We start from the raw sequence: 23,059 nt of genomic DNA on the forward strand, positions 1-23,059 counted from the left end.
GATCCCTCCTCCTCAGCCACTTAGAATGCCTGGGACTCAGGGTCAATTTTGCCAAGAGCGCGCTGTCCCCCAGCCAATGGATATTGTTCCTGGGAACAGTTTTAGACTCAGCCCAAATGAGGGCGGTAGCCGCGCCAGAACGTGCGCTGGCCATTCAGCAGCTCGTGGCCTCATTCAGAGTTGGAGCCTCTCGCCCCCTCAAGGTGTTTCAGAGGATGCTAGGCCTCATGGCCTCAGTGTCTCCAGTACTACAGTTGGGCCTGCTCCGCATGCGTCGTTTCAGTATTGGCTGAAACCACGAGTTCCATCCTGCGCCTGGTGTCTGGGATGCCTTCGCGTAGAGGTAGACCGTATCAGTGTATCAGCCCTGGACCCTTGGAAAGATCCTCGTTGGATGGAACGGGGCGTGCCCCTGCGAATGGTCTGCAGAAGGAAGGTAGTCTCGACAGACGCCTCCAACACGGGTTGGGGAGTGCTGTGCGATGGCAAGCCAACTTTCGGCCACTGGTTGAAAGAGGAAGGCCGGCTTCACATCAACTGCCTGGAAATGCTGGCAGTGTGTCTGGGACTTCGAACCTTTCTGCCAGACCTAAGGGGACACCACGTCTTAGTCCGCTTGGACAGCATGACGGTATTGTCCTATAAAAATTGCCAGGGCGGTCTCTCCTCGAAGCGCCTGTTCGCACTAGTGGAGCGCCTCTTGGAATGGGCTCAGCTCAACTTGCGCTCGCTGAGAGCAGTGCATATACCGGGCAGGCTGAACCAAGGAGTAGACATGTTGTATCGGAGCAACGTCCCCTCTGAGGAGTGGATGCTCCACCCTCAACCGGTTCAGAAAATCTGGGAGATCTTCGGCAGGGCAGAGGTCGATCTCTTCGCCTCAGAAGACAACTCTCATTGCCCAACTTACTTTTCAAAGGACAGGGACGCGTTGGCCTATGACTGGCCCAACCTCCTCCTTTACGCTTTTCCCCCGATCGCTCTGATCCCACAGGTGATCAGGCGAGTCAGGGAACAGAGACACAAGGTGCTGTTGGTTGCCCCCCTCTGGAGGATCCAGCACTGGTTTGCAGAGCTGTGCCGGCTGCTCTCGGCAGCCCCGTGGCCCATTCCCCTGAGACGGGACCTCCTCTCACATGCGAACGTAGTGATATGGCACCCCCAGCCCAAGCTGTGGGCTCTGCACCTTTGGCTTCTCAATGGGAACCTCCCCGAGAACGTGCTAAACACAATCTCTCAGGCTAGAGCACCGTCTACAAGATGCCTCTACGCCTTAAATGGTCTGTCTTCTCCGCCTGGTGTACAGCCCGTGGCGCAGACCCAATCTCTTGTGACATATCTCTGATATTGTCCATCCTGCAAGAGCTGTTGGATAAGGGCCGTTCCCCTTCCACGCTCTAGGTCTATGTAGCAGCCATAGCAGCTTCTCACGCTCCTATAGCTGGCCAATCGGTGGGCAGGAACAACTTGGTTGTTCATTTTCTGAAGCTGTCTAGAAGGCTCAAGCCGCCTCGCCCCATCACTGTCCCTACATGGGATCTGCCCACGTTGTTGAGGGCTCTGAAGAGCCCTCTATTTGAGCCGCTACAGTCCATTGACCTTCGTCCCTTGACGCTTAAGATTGCTCTGCTTCTAGCATTAGCATCGGTAAAGCATATGGGAGATCTGCAGGCGCTATCAGTGAGCCCCACCTGCCTCGAATTCGGGCCCAATGACTCTAAGGTCGTCCTGAAACCAAGGCATGGCTGTGTACCAAAAGTGCTCTCTACTCCATTTAAAGCACAGGTAATAACTCTATCGGCGCTTCCTCCATCGGAGCAAGACCAAGAGTTGAACTTACTCTGCCCCGTCAGGACACTGAAAGTCTATGTTGAGCTTTCCGCCCCGTTCAGGTGGTCGGATCAGCTGTTCGTGTGTTTCGGTGGCCGCACCAAGTGTTGTCCGGTTACGAAGCAGAGACTTTCCAAATGGACAATCGACGCTATTGACGCTTCTTTGGGCCTTCAATGCACTATGGGCGTAAGAGCCCACTCAACCAGAGGTGTTGCTTCTTCCTGGGCTTGGTCTAGTGGTGTGTCCATTGCAGAAATTTGTGCGGCGGCCGGCTGGGCCTCGCCGTCCACATTTGCCAGATTCTATAGTCTAGACATCCCGGCCTTACAGGCCTGGGTCCTTTCTGCATAGCAGGACACTCTGTCATATGACAACCAGTGCTTGGCGTTTGCCGCCTTCATGTACGCTCTTGGCCCTCAGTGAGTTCTGAGGCTGTACTGAATTATTTCGGGACGATGATACAAGGCTGGGCCGACCTCTTTGAGCTTAGCCCTACTGCCTTTTGCGGGGCTTCCCTCGAAGTAACCTGAGGATCCTATGGCGATGTGCCGCTTATATAGCCGAGGACCCCACCCATTCTGGTAGGCTTTGGTGGGCTTAACCGCCATAGGCTCATGCAGCTCTGCTGCCGAGCCATTGGTTCGTTTTTTATTCACTGCACGAACCAATGGCCGTGCAGTTACATTGCGTTATTGAAAGGCTTCAGTCATTGGAGAAAAAGGAGTTTTCCCCAAGCGTCTTAAACAGACGCAGTACTCGTTCCGTATATCAGGGAACCAAGGTTACGTTAGTAACCGAGTATGTTATTATCATCAACTAATTAAGTTTTTGCTTATTAAAGAGGTCATATGATGCTGCTAAAAAGAACATTATTTCGTGTATTTGGTGTAATGACGTGTTTATGCGGTTTAAAGTAAAAAAAAACACTAAGAGTGAGCTGAGGCGGCGGGGTCGAGAACGGCGGTCCCGGCGAAGGAGCGATGAAAACGGTGAAAGCTGATCCGGTGATCCACAACACTAAGTTGAAGTATTCACTCAGCGACCAGCACGGATCAGCTCTAGACATGACGAAGCGGATAGCGTCCGGGAACATTTGGGCGGCATTATGCAAATATTCCCACATAGTGAGGTAGATATGTGGGGGGCGTGTTCGAACGAGCCGTTTTAGGTAGGTGTGGCTGACTCTTAACTTTTATAAAGAATATCTCTTTGGATTTGAGACTTTAGTCTTTGCAAATTTACAGATCTTCTTTATGCACCAAGAGCTTGTAACACTCCAAAGAGAAAGGAAAAAATGAAATCGCATCATATGACCCCTTTAATATATTTGTGGGAACCATTATACATTTATACTACCATTCAAAAGTTTGGGTTAATATTATATTTTCACAATATGATGTTTTTACAGTATTTTGATAAAACAATTTCAGTTTTGGTTTTTATAAGAGACTTGGCAAATGGTAGCAACACTTTGCTAAGTGCTAAAGCATGCTATTAATGCAGTGAAAGAGGAAGTTACTGTAACTCAGGCATGCAGTGTCCAATCTGCCCCAAACTTAAAAAAGTTTTATAAGAGTCCTGTCCTGAACACATCTACATGCCCGTATTCGGTTATAGTCATAGTGCCACCTGCTGACAACAGGAAGTGACATGTTTATCACTGTTGTAGACTCCTAGCAACATATTAAAAAGCGTCAGCAAGTGTTACATAGGCTGGCAACATGAAAAAGTTTTATAAGAGTCCTGTCCTGAACACATCTACATGCCCGTATTCGGTTATAGTCATAGTGCCACCTGCTGACAACAGGAAGTGACATGTTTATCACTGTTGTAGACTCCTAGCAACATATTAAAAAGCGTCAGCAAGTGTTACATAGGCTGGCAACATGCTAGAAACTTGAAAAAAACATGCTAGTAACACTTAGCTAAGGGTTAAAGGATGCTATTAATGCTGTGAAACAGGAAGTTGATGTAACTCAGGCATGCAGTGTCCAATCTGTCCGAAACTTAAGTCCTGGCCCTATCATCAAACACATCTACATGCAAAGATTCAGTTATAGTCATAGTGCCACCTGCTGGCAACAGGAAGTGACATGTTTATCACTGTTGTAGACTCCTAGCAACATATTAAAAAGCGTCAGCAAGTGTTACATAGGCTGGCAACATGCTAGAAACTTGAAAAAAACATGCTAGTAACACTTAGCTAAGGGTTAAAGGATGCTATTAATGCTGTGAAACAGGAAGTTGATGTAACTCAGGCATGCAGTGTCCAATCTGTCCGAAACTTAAGTCCTGGCCCTATCATCAAACACATCTACATGCAAAGATTCAGTTATAGTCATAGTGCCACCTACTGTCAATAGGAAGTGACATGTTTAACACTGTGATGCACTATTAGCAACAACGTAAAATATGCCATTGTGTGCTAAATATGCTAGAAATATGCTCAAACATGCTAGCAACACTTACTAAGTGCTAAAGCATGCTATTAATTCCATGAAACAGGAAGTTGTTGTAACTCATGCATGCAATCCCTAATCTGCTCCAAACTTCACACGTTTTATAAAAGCCCTGGCCTGAACACATCTAAAGGCCAATATTCAGTTATAATTATAGCGCCACCTACTGGCAACAGGAAATTACTTTGTATACACTAACTTAAACATGCAATGTCCGATCTGCACCAAACATCACGTGTTTGGTAAGAATACTGGCCTGAAGACATCTACACGTCAATGTTTATTTATGATCATAGCGCCACCTGTTGGCAACAGGATATGTCATGCTTTACACTAACTCAAACATATCATGTTCAATCTGCACCAGACTTCACATGTTTGATAAAGGTCCTGGCCTGAAGACATCTACATGCCAACATTGAGTTATAATTATAGCGCCACCAGCTGGCAGCAGGAAGTTTGGCACATATAAATGACTTTGACATATTCCTCCTATATTTACCACTTTAAATGCATATTGCCCACCATTTGCTGTTTTGACATAACCATCCTCTCATTTCACACATGCACCGACTCACCGCTGCTCCTTGTTGCTATGGTTACTTGGAGTAGGTTGCCGAGTGAGGATGGTTCCGTCATCAGCAGCGAATCAGTGAAAGAGGTCTCAGGAAAGGGCTCGAGTGTGCAAAAAACTACAGCACAGCAGAAACTCACGAAGGAAGAGACGAGGAAGAGTAATGGTGAGAAATGCCTCCACAGATTCAGCACTTTCGCACTTGTGCTGTCAGGCCACAAGACATCCATGAAATGTCCTATTCTCATAAAGAAAATACAATCACTCTTTTCCAAAAGCCTAATGAGCTGCCTCCATAAACATTTGAAGGGTGTTGTGCTCTTGACAAATTAAGGTAGGATTCCAAAATGTAGGAATAATTGTGCTAACTCTCCAAAAATACTCAAAATTAAATAATTAATTAATTGTATTTATATATTTATTGGGGAGGGGGGATGCATCTACAATGTCCATTGTAGAGCATGCCGTCCCACAATGCATTGCACCAAGCTCTTTGGAAATAATAAATCCTTGATGGTGGGCAAAGTGAACAAATGTTGATTTAAAAATATACACTTTTCCAATGTAAATCTGGTGAAAAATGGAAATGCAGTACGCCCTAATTTAGATTAATAGGGATAAAAATCAGTTTCCCCCACTTGTTTTTACATTACCTTACATAAACCTTATGGAACAATCCATCCACATCAACAACGTGTGTATATCAGTCTGCATCAGTTCAGCAACAAATAAATCACATTGTGAACACATCTGTTCATCTTTAACAGGTGCAGGGGGAAGTGTGGAGCAGTGTACCAAATTAGTTGGAGTATAAATCTTTTAGTTTAAACATGCTCATGTGTATAGCCTGTAAGTCTTTCTGTTGTGTTTATTTTGAGAATCGACATAGATTTCTTTTCTTCTCCTGATTTTCTCCTCAACTCGCAGTATTCTAAATCAACATTCAAACACATTAAATGCAACATTAAAGTAATTTTAAGATAACATGTGTGTACTTGGAGCCTGCCAATCAACATTAGAGCACTACCCTCAGGCTAAATTACGCAAACACACTAGGCATTCCCAAAAGCTATATGTGCAGCTTATGAGTGGTTAATCATAATTATGTATTAATTATATAGCTTAAGCGGACCCACTTTATATGAAGTGTCTTAAAACTACTATGCACTGACATTTAAATAAATAATTTGATAAAATTAACTTATTGTGTGCTTACATGTTTTTACATTGGGCACACATTCTAAAATACCTGCATGAAAATCTGCAGTTAGTTTCTGTGATTACATAATTACACTACATTTACCCCTTAAACTAACCAAACCACTAAACCTGTCCCTAACTTTAATCTTATTGCACCTCAATAACAGTAAAATGCTTTGCAGTACAACATGAACACAATAAGTACATTGTACCAAACAAACAGCAAGTATAGTAGTGAAAGACACCTAATATAAAGTGGGACCGTAATCTAGTTCTGTGACCCAGAATCTGCTCTACCTAAATTTATAGTCAGGAGCCGCTTATAATTATATGCATCGTAAATACGTAAATTAAATAATATTTTCACAATTTTTGCATAATTTAGCAATTTAACAAAACACACAAGTGATATTTACTTTTACACATCAAATATTTATTGTCGGCGAACTCTGCAAACTTTTTACTGACACTGTTAATTTCATATCAAATTATGACCAGAAGTATAATGTACAAAATTGCTAAAATAACATTGTCAATAACATATTGACTGGCATCTTCTATGTGTTTCCTTACGGAGTCAGTTATGTTACCAGTTGTTCCTTTCTTACACTGAGGGACAATATAAAATGTATTCACTGTATTCAACATATATAAGAAGTATAATTAGTCCCCACTAGCTTTTAAGTCAGTGTGTGTTGGGTGCAATGTGAGGTTGTATGGCGTCTTCTTGCATTGAAAATGAGTTTTTAACTAAGGCCCTTTTTACCAGATGACCATTCTCAGAAGGAAAATAGTGACCGAGTTCATGAATATGAATGAAACCCTCTCTTCTGACATAATCCGGTCTGTCACTGTGGCTACCAGCATCGCTGAGGAGCAACAGGGTCATACGCACATTTTTGCAGACACATGCATCCCAAAAGCCATACTGACAGACGGAAATAAAGGCACACCCATTTAAACCTAACTTAAATATTTTATAACCTTGTGCTTGGCAGAGCTCATACTGGTCTGGATAACACAGACTTGCCAATATACAACCCTCAACACCACACACACATGTAAATAAGCACGTCCCTCACAATAACAACATAATGTGCCATATGTTCAAGTCTGTCTCGGGTTACTTGACTGTAACCCTGTTCCCTGAAAAAGCGGGAACGAGATGCTGTGTTTCAATAACGCTAATGAGAACATTCTTTGTTCGACTGGTTGTGAAGCATGTGTGTCAAACACGCCAAGAATTGACTTAAATAACCTTGGCAGGTGACGTAATTTGATTACGTGCACCTGAGGGTTATAAATAGAAGTGAAACAGACACATCTTCAGGTTACACCTTTGTCCGAAGAAACGTCCAGGCACGCCTACAGTGCGGCATTGAGGCGCAGCATCTCGTTCCCACTTTTTCAGGGAACAAGGTTACAGTCAAATAACCCGAGACATTTCCTATCAAAAGCTACTCTCGATGCTGCATTTCTATAACGCTAATTGGAATGAGAATACCAACGCGACCGCACTGGAAGTGTCTGGACCCCCCAAGGTTGTGTAGTCTGTGTGTACAAACATTGAAGAGGCCTCAGACATGACTCTGGGATGTTGACTCAAGGACATGCAAGCCCGGAGTAGCATAAACATCCAAACTATCGCAGTTGACAAATGTGTGCAGAGAGGACCAGAATGCCGCACCTCGCGCTTGCTGCAAGGGGACAACTCTTTCTAGAGCCTTAGTATAGGATGCAACCCACCTGGTTGAATGGAGCCTAACTCCTAGAGGGGAAGCTTGAACATGTGCCTCATAGGCTAGGGCAATAGCATCTCTCACCTAATGGCATAGCATATGAAAAGCTGCTCTGACTTATGCCACTGGCTAGTGTGGTGGATGTAAATCTGAAGAGCATGTCCTGGACAGAATAAGTGAAGTCCTTCCTGCTCCAGTGTCATGGAGGGCAAAAGGCTTTAACAATGATCAGATGCATGTTCGAGAATGGAACTTTGAAAGATAATAGGGTGAGGATGCAAAATAGCTTTGACCAGCCCAGGGGCAAAGTCTAAGCAGGATGAAGAGACCGACAGAGCCTACAATCCCCAATTCTCCTCAGAGAATAGCCATGAGAAAAAAAATATCTTCAGAGTCAGAAACCTGACAGGTGCCAACTCTAGTGGTTCAAAAATTAGTCCCAACCTGATCCTTTGAGCACTAAGGCTAAGTCCCACGAAGGGACTGTCTCTCTGGTGGGCGGCCTCAACCGCTGAGCTCCACGAATGAAGCAGGCGACGAGAAGGTGCTTTCCCACAGAAACCCCATCAATCTATATCTATGTGGTAGGCTAAACTGGCGGCCACATAGACTCTGAAAGTACCAGGACATATACTTGAGGACAGTTTTTTCTTGCAGGAACTCCAGCACTGAAACAACCTGGCATTGAACTGGGTCTGCATGGTTCGCACCATCTGAGGGTATAACTTCTTCTAGTGGAGGGAGACCTAGCACTCAGAATAGTCTGTACTACATTGGCTGGAAGCCCAGCATCTCTCGTTGGTCCTCCTCGGGGCCAGAGATGAAGGTTCCAGAGCCGGGGATGAAAAAACTGTCCCCTGTGCCTGAGATACAAGATCTCTCCCAACCGGAATCGCCCACGGCGAGTCGTCAAGGAGGGATATTAGATCTGAGAACCATACTCTGGTTGGCCATCATGGCGCTATCAGTAAGAAGCAAGACCCATGTTGACCGACCTAGGCCAGGACTACCGGGAGCAGAGCGATCGGAGGAAATGTGTAAAGATGCAGTCTGGGCCATATATGGGCCATAGCGTCCAGATTGTACTGTTTCCTGTGAAGCAAAGAAGTCCACCTCCACTTTGAAAATGTGTCTGACTACCTTAGGGTGGAGTTTCTATTCCCTGTGTTTCCCAGCTTGTCTGGACAGCAAATCTGCTCCCACATTCATATGCCCCAGAATGTGAATTTCCATGATGTTCCGTGTCCAAAGAAGGAACCTGCTGCGCTAGCCTGATCAGGCGGCGCAAATGTATTCTGCCCTGGCGGCTTATGTAAGTGACTACCACAGCCTTGCCCTCCCGCACTAGGATGTGGTAGCCCCTGCTGGAGGATGTATTTCAGGGCCGAAATACAGCCATCATTCCGAGGAAATTGATGTGCCAGTCGAGGCGATGACCTCTCCAGATCCCTTGGGCTGGACGGTCATTTAAGACCGCTCCCCAGCCCATAAGGGAAGCGTCTGTCGTTAGCATCTCGTGACAACAACATGTGATTAGAGTGGGACCCAAAGTCAGAAACCGGAGTCTGAACCACATGGAGTGTGTATGAAGTCCTTAGCACATAACCCTTATATGCCTCTGGGGATTGTCTGTACTACATTGGCTGGAAGCCCAGCATCTCTCGTTGGTCCTCCTCAGGGGCCAGAGATGAAGGTTCCAGAGCCGGGGATGAAAAAACTGTCCCCTGTGCCTGAGATACAAGATCTCTCCCAACCGGAATCGCCCACGGCGAGTCGTCAAGGAGGGATATTAGATCTGAGAACCATACTCTGGTTGGCCATCATGGCGCTATCAGTAAGAAGCAAGACCCATGTTGACCGATCTAGGCCAGGACTACCGGGAGCAGAGCGATCGGAGGAAATGTGTAAAGATGCAGTCTGGGCCACATATGGGCCATAGCGTCCAGATTGTACTGTTTCCTGTGAAGCAAAGAAGTCCACCTCCACTTTGAAAATGTGTCTGACTACCTTAGGGTGGAGTTTCTATTCCCTGTGTTTCCCAGCTTGTCTGGACAGCAAATCTGCTCCCACATTCATATGCCCCAGAATGTGAATTTCCATGATGTTCCGTGTCCAAAGAAGGAACCTGCTGCGCTAGCCTGATCAGGCGGCGCAAATGTATTCTGCCCTGGCGGCTTATGTAAGTGACTACCACAGCCTTGCCCTCCCGCACTAGGATGTGGTAGCCCCTGCTGGAGGATGTATTTCAGGGCCGAAATACAGCCATCATTCCGAGGAAATTGATGTGCCAGTCGAGGCGATGACCTCTCCAGATCCCTTGGGCTGGACGGTCATTTAAGACCGCTCCCCAGCCCATAAGGGAAGCGTCTGTCGTTAGCATCTCGTGACAACAACATGTGATTAGAGTGGGACCCAAAGTCAGAAACCGGAGTCTGAACCACATGGAGTGTGTATGAAGTCCTTAGCACATAACCCTTATATGCCTCTGGGGATTGGCCCTTTGATGAAATCCCCTGGCTCTGAGCCACAACCGCAATGGTCTCATGTGCAGTATGCCCAAAGTTTTCCCGTAGATGCAGTCGCCATAAGACCTAGAACTTTCCGAAAGTAATGTACATTAACTTTCTGGCCTAGTCTGAAATCCTTCAGGGTGTCTAGAATGGATTCGACATATGCAGGATACAGCTGTGACCACGTTGCAATCGAATCCCGTACAACCGCTAAATGCATTGTCCCCTGGGCAAAAAAGAAAAAGCTTTCCTTGGCATTGAGTCTCAACCCCAGAGACTTTAGATTAGCAAAGACAACATGTGACAACATGTGTCCCGATGTTGAAGCGCAAGCTTTTTTGACTGGGCTAAATCAGCCAGTCGCTGATGCAAATGCTGCATCCATTTATTTTGTTTATGTGCGGGGTGACAAGGCTTGGCCGGATGGAAGCACACAATACTGGTAAGCTTTGCCCATGAAAGCGAACCCCAGGAACTCCCTGCATTGTGGCAAAATTTCTAGATGAAAGTATGCGTTAATTCTCACCAATCAATCCCCTGATTAGATCTGAAAGAACAATCATTGATTGCCAGCATTTAGAAAGTGGTTCAGTCCACGAGGATCTAAAATTGGACGCAACCCCCCGGCATTTCTGGGAACCAGAAAATACTGGCTGTAGCAGCCTGACTCTCTGTCTGGGGAGGGAAGATGTTCTATGACCTCCTTGTCCAGCAGAATTTGCCGTTCCTGTGTCATCAAGTATGCTTGTTTCGGTTTCACGGTAGTGGAGACCACGCTGTTGAAACGCGGAGGACAATACACAAACCTTATCCTGTAGCCCTTTCTACAGTCCTTACGACCCAATAAGAGATTATTTGGCAGTAGCTTCCACACTGCCAACTTCTCTGAAAGGGACACTGATTGTGACACTTAATTTTTCTGGGGGGGAATGTTAAAAGTTTGGTGTCCTGAAACACGGCAGGCACAACCGAACTTGTAACATTTCACTGAGACCGCTGCTCCCCAAAACACCGGTGGTGGCGGAGGTTGTACAGCGATCCCATAAGGGTGCCAGTAAGGAGCCCCTACTCTTCTGTTGGAATTTTCCGTGGCCCTCTCCGAGGGGACACACCCTTTGTCCTGGGCACAGCCTCTGGACCTCTCTTTGGTCGTTATGACCGTTCTTAGGTCCGGCTTCATCTCTGGCTGTTAAGTGCTAAGAGCTTCTCCCCAGTCTTTACGAGGGGCGCACGACTCGCCACACTCTCTCTTTGAGCCTCTTGCCTCAGAGGACCTGGACGGGGTCGGGACTGAATGGCCGACATCCCTGACACTTGAGCACAGTGAGGGAGAAACTTGTTGGAAGCCTCCTCCCGGCACTCAGATCTTTAAGAAGATCAGCCTGATATGCCTGCAGAACCCCCATGGTGTGCAGGGAAGCAACAGTCTGACCCACGTATATCAGGGAAGCAAGGTTATGATAGTAACCGAGTACTTTCCCTTTCGATACTACACTCGTACTGCATCTTGTCTTAAGACACTATGGGAACATAGTACAATCACACCATGCTAATGTAGTGAAACGACTAAAAGTATCAAACTTTCATAAGCAACCAATGCCCATAGAGAAGTTACCAACAACCCAAGGCTAAGACGGGCTGAACTTTCTGAGGTCGGTGTGACCTGCCTGGTTAATCGTTCCAGAGTACTCATGTAACTTCGACACTCAGCGGTCGAGAGCTAACAGGTAAACTAATGCCAGAGAGCTTGAGCGTGATACGGCCACGGGTTCTCTGCCGGAGTTGTTTACGCAGTGTGTGTCTCTTCAAGCGGAATGGACCCTTGCCTGCAAGGCCGGGACTTCTAGGTTATAAAACCTTGCGAATGTGGACGGTGAGGCCCAGCCGGCCACCTCACTAATATCCACGATGGACACACCACTGGACCATGCCCTAGACTAGGCGATGCCTCTAGTCGAGTGGGCCCATACTCCAATGGGGCATTGAAGGCTCAAAGAAGAGTACGCTAGCGAGATGGAGTCTACCCTCCATCTGGAGAGTCTTTGCTTCGTGACCGGAAGACCTTTGGTGTGGTTACCGAAGCTGACAAAGAGCTGTTCGACCACCTATAAGGGGCGGAACGCTCAATGTAGATTCTCAGAGCTCTGACGGAGCAGAGCAGAGATAACTCTCTGTCCTCTTCAGAGATCATTACAGAGAGCGTAATGACCTGTGCTCTGAACGGAGTGGAGAACACCTTATGTACATAACTGTGCCTTGGTTTCAGGATAACTTTAGAGTCATTAGGCCCGAATTCCAGGCAGGCAGGGCTAACGGAGAGTGCCTGCAGGTCCCTTATTCGCATTACTGATTCCAGTGCCAGAAGCAGAGCAGTCTTCAGCAACAGCAACCGAATATTGGCAGACTGTAGCGGCTCGAAAGCAGGGCCCTTCAGAGCCCTCAGCACAGTGGGCAAATCCCATGAAGGGACGGTAGGGGGCCGAGGCGGATTCAGCCTCCTGGCACCCCTTAAGTAGCGGATAACTGCACTGTTTCTGCCCACCGATTGGCCCGCAATAGGGGCATGAGGAGCCTCTTTAGCCGCCACATAGACTTTGAGCACGGATGGGGAGCGTCCCTTATTCAGCAGCTCTTGCAGAAATTACAAAACCTCTGTCAAATCTGAAGTATGAGGGTCTTTGCTGCGGTTTAGACACCAAGCTGAGAAAAAAAGACCACTTTAAGGTGTAGCGGTGTCTCGTAGACGGGGCTCTAGCCTCTGAAATTGTGTTTAAGACTCGCTCTGGGAGGCTTGAAGACTTTCATCGAGCGGCCAGAGGTGCAGGGCCCATAGGTCGGGCAGAGGGTGCCATATTGTCCCGTTCGCTTGACAGAGGAGATCCCGTCTCAGCGAAACGGGCCAAGGGGCCGCTATTAACAGCTGAGTTAGCTCTGATAGCCACAGCTGGTTCATCCAAATTAGACACCAAGCTGAGAAAAAAAGACCACTTTAAGGTGTAGCGGTGTCTCGTAGACGGGGCTCTAGCCTCTGAAATTGTGTTTAAGACTCGCTCTGGGAGGCTCGAAGGATCCCGTCGAGCAGCCAGAGGTGCATTCGCTTGAGAGAGGAGATCATGTCTCAGCGGAACGGGCCAAGGGACCGCTACCAACAGCTGAGTTAGCTCTGATAGCCACAGCTGGTTCATCCAAAGGGAGGACACCGGGAGAACCTTGTGTTTTTGTTCCCTTACTCGCCTGATTACCTGTGGGATCAGGGCGATCGGGGGAAAAGCATAAAGAAGGAGGTTGGGCCAATCGTGGGCCAACGAGTCCCTGGTCTTTGAGAAATAGATTGGGCAGTGAGAGTTGTCTTTTGAGGAAAAGAGGTCTACCTCGGCCTCGCCGAAGATCTCCCAGATCCTCTGAACCATCTGCGGAGAGAGCGTCCACTCCCCTGAGGGGACATTGCTCCTTGATGACATGTCCGCTCCTTGGTTCAATTTGCCCGGTATGTGCACTGCTCTCAGCGAGGGCAGGTTGAGTTGAGCCCATTCCAGGAGGCGCTCTACCAGAGTGAAGAGACGCTTTGAGGAGAGGCCTGCCTGGCGATTTATGTAGGACAACACAGACATGTTGTCCGATCTGATTAACACATGGTGCCCCTTTAGGACTGGCAGGAAGAACTGATAGGCTCGACATACTGCTAGCATTTCCAGGCAGTTGATGTGGAAGCCTTTTTCTGCCTTCGACCAGTGACCGAAAGTCGGTATGCCCTCGCACAGCACCCCCCAACCTGAGTTGGAGGCATCTGTCATGACAACTGTCCTTCTGCAAACCATCCCTATGACCACGCCCTGTTCCTTCCAGAGAGAGTTCTTCCAGGGGGCCAGGGCTGTTACACAAGCCTGACTCACCCTGATCTGCAGGCGTCCGTGACGCCACGCATGGGATGGAACCCATCGTTTCAACTAGCGCTGAAGGGGGTGCATACGAAGCAACTGTAGCACTGGCGATGCCGCTGCCATGAGGCCCGGCATCCTCTGAAATGCTTTGAGAGGGCGAGTGGTACCAATTTTGAAGGAGGACGCCAGCCTCCGTATGGCCAGAGCCCAGAGCCAGAGCCAGCGCGACTACAGCTCTCATTTGGGCTGAGTCGAAAATTGTTCCCAGGAATGATATTCGCTGGCTGGGGATCAACGCGCTCTTGGCAAAGTTGACCCTGAGTCCCAGGCACTCCAGATGGCTGAGGAGGAGGGTCCTGTGTGATATTAATTCTGCCTCTGACTGGGCCAGAACGAACCAGTCGTCGAGGTAGTTGAGAATGCGGATTCCCATCTGTCTCAGAGGGGAGAGAGCCGCATCCATGCACTTCGTAAAAGTGCGGGGGGCCAGGGACAGCCCGAAGGGAAGAACCGTATATTGATAAGCCACTCCCTCGAACGCGAATCTCAAGAATCACCTGTGACGGGGGGTTATCTGGATGTGAAAGTATGCATCCCTCAGGTCCAGAGAAAAGAACCAATCTCCTGAGCAAATTTGCACAAGGATCTGTTTCAGTGTAGTCATCCTGAACGACCTTTTCTTGAGGGTGTGATTCAGGTGTCGGGAGTTCTTTTTTGGGGACAAGGAATTAACGGCTGTAGAAGCTTGACTCGCTCTGGGCTGGAGGAACCTTTTCTACAACTCATTTTGCATCTCCTGAGCAAATTTGCACAAGGATCTGTTTCAGTGTAGTCATCCTGAACGACCTTTTCTTGAGGGTGTGATTCAGGTGTCGGGAGTTCTTTTTTGGGGACAAGGAATTAACGGCTGTAGAAGCCTGACTCGCTCTGGGCTGGAGGAACCTTTTCTACAACTCATTTTGCCAGCAGATTCATCACCTCTGAGCGCAGGACATGAGCGTCCTCGCTTTACACTAAGGTGGGGGCCACATCGCTGAAGCATGGGGGTCTTCGAGCAAATTTTATTATCCCCATAACCAATCTCAACACTCCGGGGATGGCCTGCCAGGCCTCGGCCCGTGTGGCGAGGGGTTGAATTAACTCGAGTGACTGGCTGCACGGGGGCAGAACACTTGTGAGTAATGGAAGAGGAAGTTTGCGGACCCGTTGTTTGCACAAAACACAATTCCCTCTGCACCCGGATTTGAACGGGGTGTCAAGAGGTCTAAGAGAGGCTGCTTGAGGGGCGGTCTAGCTGTAGCGAGATCTGGCCCCGTCCTCTTCCTGTTTCACAGTTCAGGATGACGCCTGAGGCGCCGGGTCCAATGCAATCTTGGGTCAGGGTCCCTGGCGCTTAGGAAAACAGTAGCGTTTGGCCGAGCGAGAGCGTCCCCGCGTTTGCTGTGCCTTAGCGGGCTGAACGGCGGGGGCGGCAGGTGCTGGCTTCGCAAGCTGCTGAGTTGGCGCAGACTTAGGGCGAGCAGAGGCAGCAGCAGAGCTGGAACTCTAAGGCAGAAAATGTTGCATAGCCTGGGACGATTTCTGTGCCTCCGTGAAGCGCTCGGCAAATCCTTCGACCGCCGGTCCGAAGAGACCCTTGGGAGAGACTGGAGCATCGAGGAAGGGGACTTTATCCACATCCTTGATCTCTGTTAACGTCAGCCACAAATGGTGCTCAAGCACCATAAGGCTGGCCATCGATCTCCCGATCGCCTGAGCAGTGGTCTTGGTGGCGCGCAGATTGTGGTCGGCTGGCCAGCTTCGTCAGAGGAAGCGAGGATCTTGGCTTGGAAGACCTGGAGGACTGCCATTGAATGAAACGCCAAAGCCGCCTGTCCAGCTGAAGTGTAGGTGCGTCCAGCGAGAGCTGAAGTGGCCCTACACGGCTTGGCTGGGTGAGTGATCTTTGCTTTCCAACCAATAGCCATGGGCGGGCAGAGATGTGCGGCCACCGCGCCTGAGCAGTGGTCTTGGTGGCGCGCAGAGCCAGGTCGGTTGCGCTCCTCAGCTCCCTGAGGATTGTGGGGTCCAGGCCAGATTCGTCAGAGGAAGCGAGGATCTTGGCTTGGAAGACCTGGAGGACTGCCATTGAATGAAACGCCAAAGCCGCCTGTCCAGCTGAAGTGTAGGTGCGTCCAGCGAGAGCTGAAGTGGCCCTACACGGCTTGGCCGGGTGAGTGATCTTTGCTTTCCAACCAATAGCCATGGGCGGGCAGAGATGTGCGGCCACCGACTCATCCAGGGGAGGCAGCTTAACATACCCCTTCTCCTCAGCGCCGTCGATGGAAGTGAGGGTGGATGAAGTAGAAGCACGAAGGCAGGCGGAGTAGGGAGCGCGCCACGATCTGGTGAGCTCGTCATGGACCTCTGGGAAGAACGGAGAGGAAAGCTGACGAGGGGCTTGGCGGCGCACCGGCAGGAACCACTCATCCAGACGGCTGCGGGAGGGCTCCTATGGCGGAGACCACTCCAAACCCAGCACTTCGACCGCTTTCGAGAGGATATGGAGAAGCTCGGCATGCTTCCCATCCTTGAAGGCGCTGGGCGCGGATGATGGCGAAGGGGTGGGGTCAGTCACCGAGCCCAACAGCTCCTCTGCGTCCGATGCTGTTAATGACAAGCTGTCATCAAGCAGCTCGTCCTCACTTCCCCCAAATGAGATCAGGTTGCTCGTGCCAGCAGAGGGACGTTGATCAGACTGTGAGAAAAGGATGGGAGAACACTCTCTCTGGGGCGAAGGCGAGGCACACGGGATCTGGGCTGACGTGAGCTCGCTCGCAGCTGGTCACTCGAGTCCTCTGCCCTGCTGTTTTATTCTTCACAGGTCCCTGGGAGGAAGAAAACGGGAGGGCGCGAGGGGCGGAGTCACTCTCTTAAAAGAAAGCGATCCGCAAGCAGAGAGAGGCGAGACTGAAGTTCTCGCAGTGAGAACAATCAGTTCCCGTGAGCGCAGCTTCCACATGGGATTTCCCGAAGCAGGAACCGCACTCCTTGTGGCCGTCATTGGCGTGCAGGGGAGAGCCGCACAAACCGCAGTAACGGCGTGGCATTTGCAACAACGCCAAGCTCTTTTAGAAAGCTCTTTTAATATCACCGGATGGCGGCAGGGGAAGAGGACCGGAACTGCTGCGTCGCTGAAGCAGTGGAGAAGCTGGTCAAAGGTCCTGATTCCAACTGCGAAGGTGTGTCAACTGTGAGCGGCTTTGTAGATCAGCGTAGAGATGTAGAGTCGTCGATGAAGGAGAAGAAATCTGAGAATCCTGTGGCGAGCGCCCGCTTATATAGCCAGATGCCCCGCCCATTCTGGCGGGCTTTGGCAGGCTTTGGCAGGCTTCGTCGCCATAGGCTCGTTCAGCTCCGGTGCCGAGCCATTGGTTCGATTTTAATACACTGCACGAACCAATGGCTGTGCAGTTTCACTGCGTGATTGAAAAAAGGATTCAGTTTAGGAGAAAAAAGGCATACCTTCCCATACCGTCTTAAGACAAGAAGCAATACGAGTGTAGTATCGAAAGGGAACTACATTACAGATATTTAAGTTGTACTTTAGAGATTGCCAACACATGTCAGTTTGAAAACCCTCAATCCTTCCAAGTTTAGAACAATTGTTTTCTCAAAAATGAAAATTATGTCAATTATATGGACTACATTTATGGTGCTTTTGGTGTTTTTAGTCCTTTCCAGAGCTTGATAGATGTGACCACTATGAACTTTTGTGATATGTTAAAAGCAGCATTATAATCCATTCAGTTCTTCTTTATATATATTCTACAAAAGAAGCAACAGCAGTGTGTAATGATATAATTTACATTTTATTTTTGGGTGGTGAACTATTACTTACAAAAAAGGGCTGAAAGATCCATTCCATGGATATAACTTGTTAAATTCTGCTCACATCGAGCCTATTTCTTTATAGTTAAGACAAAATGTACAGTTTTGGTTATCATATTTTTCAACTTCCATATGAATATATTTAGATATATTCTCTCAGAGGTGGACAGACCTAATCTGTCTTGATAAATGGACCGCCACTATGAACTTTTGTGATATGTTAAAAGCAGCATTATAATCCATTCAGTTCTTCTTTATATATATTCTACAAAAGAAGCAACAGCAGTGTGTAATGATATAATTTACATTTTATTTTTGGGTGGTGAACTATTACTTACAAAAAAAGGGCTGAAAGATCCATTCCATGGATATAACTTGTTAAATTCTGCTCACATCGAGCCTATTTCTTTATAGTTAAGACAAAATGTACAGTTTTGGTTATCATATTTTTCAACTTCCATATGAATATATTTAGATATATTCTCTCAGAGGTGGACAGACCTAATCTGTCTTGATAAATGGACCCAGTTAATTAAAATAAAAAGATACGCTGAAATCTCAGGATCAGACTTTTTCCACTTTAAATAGGAAATGAGAGCTAAGGAAATTAATCTTCTGCAGAAGTGATAATATTGGCCAGTGCAGCTGTCACATAATTAAGGAAGTGAATTTGTCTGTATTCTGCTTGTATAATCTGATTAAGTGTTTTCAATCTTGTTGTTGACATTAAAATCTATGTGTTTTTGTTTTTGGCAGAGCATTATGATAGTTCCTCAGGATCACTTCAGCTTATTTCTATAAAACCAATGGCAGCTCCACCCACCTACTCGCATCCTGCGTCCTCTGACCGCAGCCAGGACTCTGCTGTATTCAATGGAGAGGTAAGACTTGATTTTATTAGAGACAGCTTTGGATGGCAACCACTGACCAAAGTCATTTTACTGACCTTCTGATGCATTTTACGTGCAAAAAGGGCACTGATGGATGCAAAATTACCACTTCAGTGCTGATTGGCTGACTGTTATGCAACTTCTGCAAGTCAGGGTGCACAAGTTTTATACAGTTTTGTACAGCAAGGATACAAAGTTATGTTTACAGGCTACCAGGCTGCTTGGATGCTTTTGCAAGGAGAATGAATGAATGAATGAATTAATTAATTAATCAATTAATTAATTAACACATACATTCTTTGCAAGACTGTAACTGTACTAAAACTTCATTTAACATCATGTATAGTCTTTATAGTCAACAAAAGGTTATTCTTAGCACATCTCAATGGATACTCTTGCTTAATTTAGTCAAATTTAGGCTTCAAAGAGACCTGGCACAGATTTATTTTAGAATATCACTTTACCTATGGGAAATCAATTGGAGCCACATTTTTAATGCATGCAATTTTTTTTATTTTTAGTGGATGAATGGCCAATCCCCCTTCTCTCTTTCTCTCTATGTGTATACAGGTGAATTTGGCTCTGAAACAGAAGTCAGACATTGAGCACTACAGGAATAAGCTTAGACTGAAGGCCAAGAGGAAGGGATACTATGACTTCCCTTCTACTGAGGGAAAAGGTAGCACTGAAGACCTGAGTCAGCGACACAAGTACAGCCACGACAAGCTTCCTCACCCGCACACCAGAGCTCAGGAACCGGAAGACGACAGGGGCTCCACATATGTGAAGTATCGCAGGAGGTAAGGGATTCTGCTGGAATGTAAATTAGTGTTTAACAAGATATGGTTGTTTCTGTGTACTGTATGCATACTTTAATACTTGTGACACTGTCTCAGATTTATTGATCTGCACAAATTATACCTGATAATGAAGGTTGTAGTGTCATTTGTTAGTTTACAATGGTCCCAAAATTGTTTAGATGCTTAAGACACATTTAAAAATGACTGAATATCTTTACATTAGATAAAATATCAGAACATTAATTACTTAATAATACAATTCAAAAAAGGATATTTGAAATCCAAACATCCAAATCACATTGACACCAGTTAGTTGTTTACCTTAAGTAAGCAAAGCAACAAAGACAAAGAGTGCATCTCAATCAGCTCCCTAGTTCCCGGGCTTGTGAATCAGTATATTGTGTACATCTATTTGGGCACTTATAACAACCATGCATGGCTCACTATACATTGGGACAGTTGTTGTGGTTGCTAACCAGTTCTTCGTTGTTATTATCTGTTGTAGTAATACTGTCGTGAAGTCATGCTGATGTGCATGCTATACAGTTGTACCGTATTCCGTTGCTGTTGCCGCTGAAGTTCCTTGAGTAAACTAGCATTCACCCGAAGCTTTGTTTTTATGTGTTTTTGTTGAACATAACAACAGTGATTACTCAATTTACGGTGACATAATTATGTACAACATCAATGTACAATATTGAACGTCACCACTGATTTTAATCAGCAACAGGACCCATATCTTTTTGATATAAATGTCAACTAGATGTGTTCACTACCTGTCTAGTGATGTGTGCTTAAGCCAAAATATAATACTAATTAAAAAAGTTTGGGTTACACTTTATTTCGATAGTCCACATTTAGACATTCTACTAACTATAAGTAACTTTGTAACTACATGTCAACAAATTCTAATTAATTTGCAACTACATGTCTACTAACTCTCAGAGTAGACTGTTAGGGTAGGTTTAGGGTTAGTAGAATAAGTTGACATATACTTGCAAAGTTTCTGATAGTCAGTATGTTGTATGTTGTTGACCCATCAAAATAAAGTGTTAGAAGATATTAAGCAGACAGTCTACTAATACTCTAATGACTGCTAGTTGACATGTAGTTGCAAAGTTACTTACTGTTAGTAAAATGTCTACAGTGGACTATCGAAATAAAGTGTTACCAAAGTTAGTTTTTTTGAATATGCTATCACGTGTTACTATATTGATTTAGTTGGCTTGTGTGTGTTGTGTTTCATGCTTCAGAAATGTGATGTAATTTCCAGTAACTGATGCACTCGATGCACTCTTGCGGTGCATTGTGAGATTTTTCAGGGAGCGAATCTTTCAATGCATCAGAATAATTTTGTGATTGAGACAGCCCTTAAAATGGCCCACTTGATCCTAATCAGAGCCTAGACTACTGAACTACGGAGCTGATTGAGACTCATACTCTTTATCAGAATTGCCAGGTATAAGTCACAAGACCATACCTGGTATGCCAATTGGTAGTAAACCTAGCCCAGTCACAGCCAAAACTAATCTAATCACATTCTGGGGGGAAATTATTATTAAAATAACTCCTTTCAGGGGCTTCCATTTTTATCTAAATCACGTTCCTGGAGGGAGGGGTTTTTGCTTCAACCCGCAGCAGCAATATAAAAGTAGACCAATTCCGTGGGAAAACCGCTGACTTGGCAACACTCCTCTTCTCAGCGTAAGCAAAAGATCCACTCTTCATCAAAATGGTAACCCACTTTAGTTGAAACAGTTCTAATTGCACAAGCGTAATTGAACATTAAACACTATAGTCTCTCCCTTTTCTCATCTTGCTCAAAAACACACCAAAAATAATACAAATGTGTAATGTTTACTACTATACACATGCTATTATTACAAGCCGGTCTTAAAGTTTAAATTATCATTTGAAATGGCTTTAACAATTTATATCGACTGAAATAAGTTGCACTGTGTGGATGGCTTTCTCTAACACAGGAACATTTGGCAAATGACAAATATAATCAATATGCAGTGAGCTTTGTCGACTAGCTGTTAGCAATCATGAGCCTTGATGATGAAAACACTGTGTGCTCAGAAATGTCTGTTGTTCTTTTCCCAGGAGTTCAGAAGTAGACACAAAAGCCGCTGTCACAGACATGACTGGATCAGATATCCAGTACAGCTTCTGCCCAGTCTCATTAGCTGACCGAAATGCCCTCGCTTTGGAGTTTTGTCTCAGTTTAAATATTTAATTTCCTTTTTGGATCCATTGGCACTCTGTCAAATCTTGTGTAATTTGCTGCCATTGGACAAAGAAGGAGAGCGTATCTTTCTGCTGCTTTCAGCTTTCCGTTTGATTAAGCTGCAGTTGCCGGAGTCCTCTGGAACGGCTTAAAATCTAATCCCAATGATTTGTTCTGATGCCCTTGGAAAATAAATTGATATGATAGGCATTCGGGAAAGTTGTTTAACAGCCTATGAGAAAAACAAAGAGTCCCACAGTGGTATCTTAATTATTTGTGTAATATTGACTGATATTTACACCATGATGGCCTAAACAGCTACAATGGTTTAAACATAATGTTTTTAACAAGTACAATAATTAATATGCAACAGATATATTACAAAAAACTAGTCTATTGTTTATTAATGTAGTCTTTTAACAGTGTTGTAGTTTGGTTAACTGCGAGGTGCCAGAAGCTTGTGCCAAAAAAAAATATCTATTAATTTATTTTAAAAAGTCAACCCCTCTGAAAGTCATTCGGACACTGATGATTTAAATCTATCTTACTGAGCATTTTGAAAGGTTATTTAAAGGGGTCATATGATGTTGCTAAAAAGAACATTATGTTGTGTATTTGGTGTAATGCAATGTGTTTATGCGGTTTAAGGTTAAAAAAACACATTATTTTCCACATAATGTACATTATTGTTGCTCCTCTATGCCCCGCCTTTCTGAAACGCGTCAATTTTTACAAAGCTAATCATTCTGAAAAGCGAGGTGTACGCTGATTGGCCAGCTATCCAATGCATTGTGATTGGCTGAATACCTCAAGCATGTGACGGAAATGTTATGTACCTTACCATACTGTGATGCCGTGTCCCGGCATGAAGAGACAAAACAAAACCAATAAAACCCATTACAAACGAGGCATTTGTTGCATCCAGTGGGGACATAATTACTGATTATAATGATTTATACTGTCTTTTTACGTGTTGTGTATCGCGACGCGTAAACATAAAACCATGTCTGCATTTGTGATCGGAGAAACGACAAACAACAAGTGCTACTCTCACACAGCGGAGTTGATGTATT

The 23,059-nt window shown here is 46.0% G+C and overlaps 1 protein-coding gene across 1 annotated transcript in view; it reads left to right on the top strand.

Moving 5' to 3' along the window:
* Positions 1-19,760, top strand: part of LOC107588551 (uncharacterized) — a 92,143-nt gene extending 72,383 nt beyond the window's left edge. The window contains exons 11-13 of the mRNA XM_016276687.1: positions 4,905-5,032; positions 18,823-18,947; positions 19,527-19,760. Coding sequence (XP_016132173.1) covers positions 4,905-5,032; positions 18,823-18,947; positions 19,527-19,760 — 487 coding nt within the window. The remainder of the gene's footprint in view (positions 1-4,904; positions 5,033-18,822; positions 18,948-19,526) is intronic.
* The last annotated feature ends 3,299 nt before the right edge of the window (positions 19,761-23,059 follow it).

The sequence above is a fragment of the Sinocyclocheilus grahami genome, unplaced genomic scaffold (genome assembly GCF_001515645.1).
Source record: "Sinocyclocheilus grahami isolate Dianchi unplaced genomic scaffold, SAMN03320097.WGS_v1.1 scaffold105.1, whole genome shotgun sequence".
NCBI classification, from domain to species: Eukaryota; Metazoa; Chordata; class Actinopteri; order Cypriniformes; family Cyprinidae; genus Sinocyclocheilus; species Sinocyclocheilus grahami.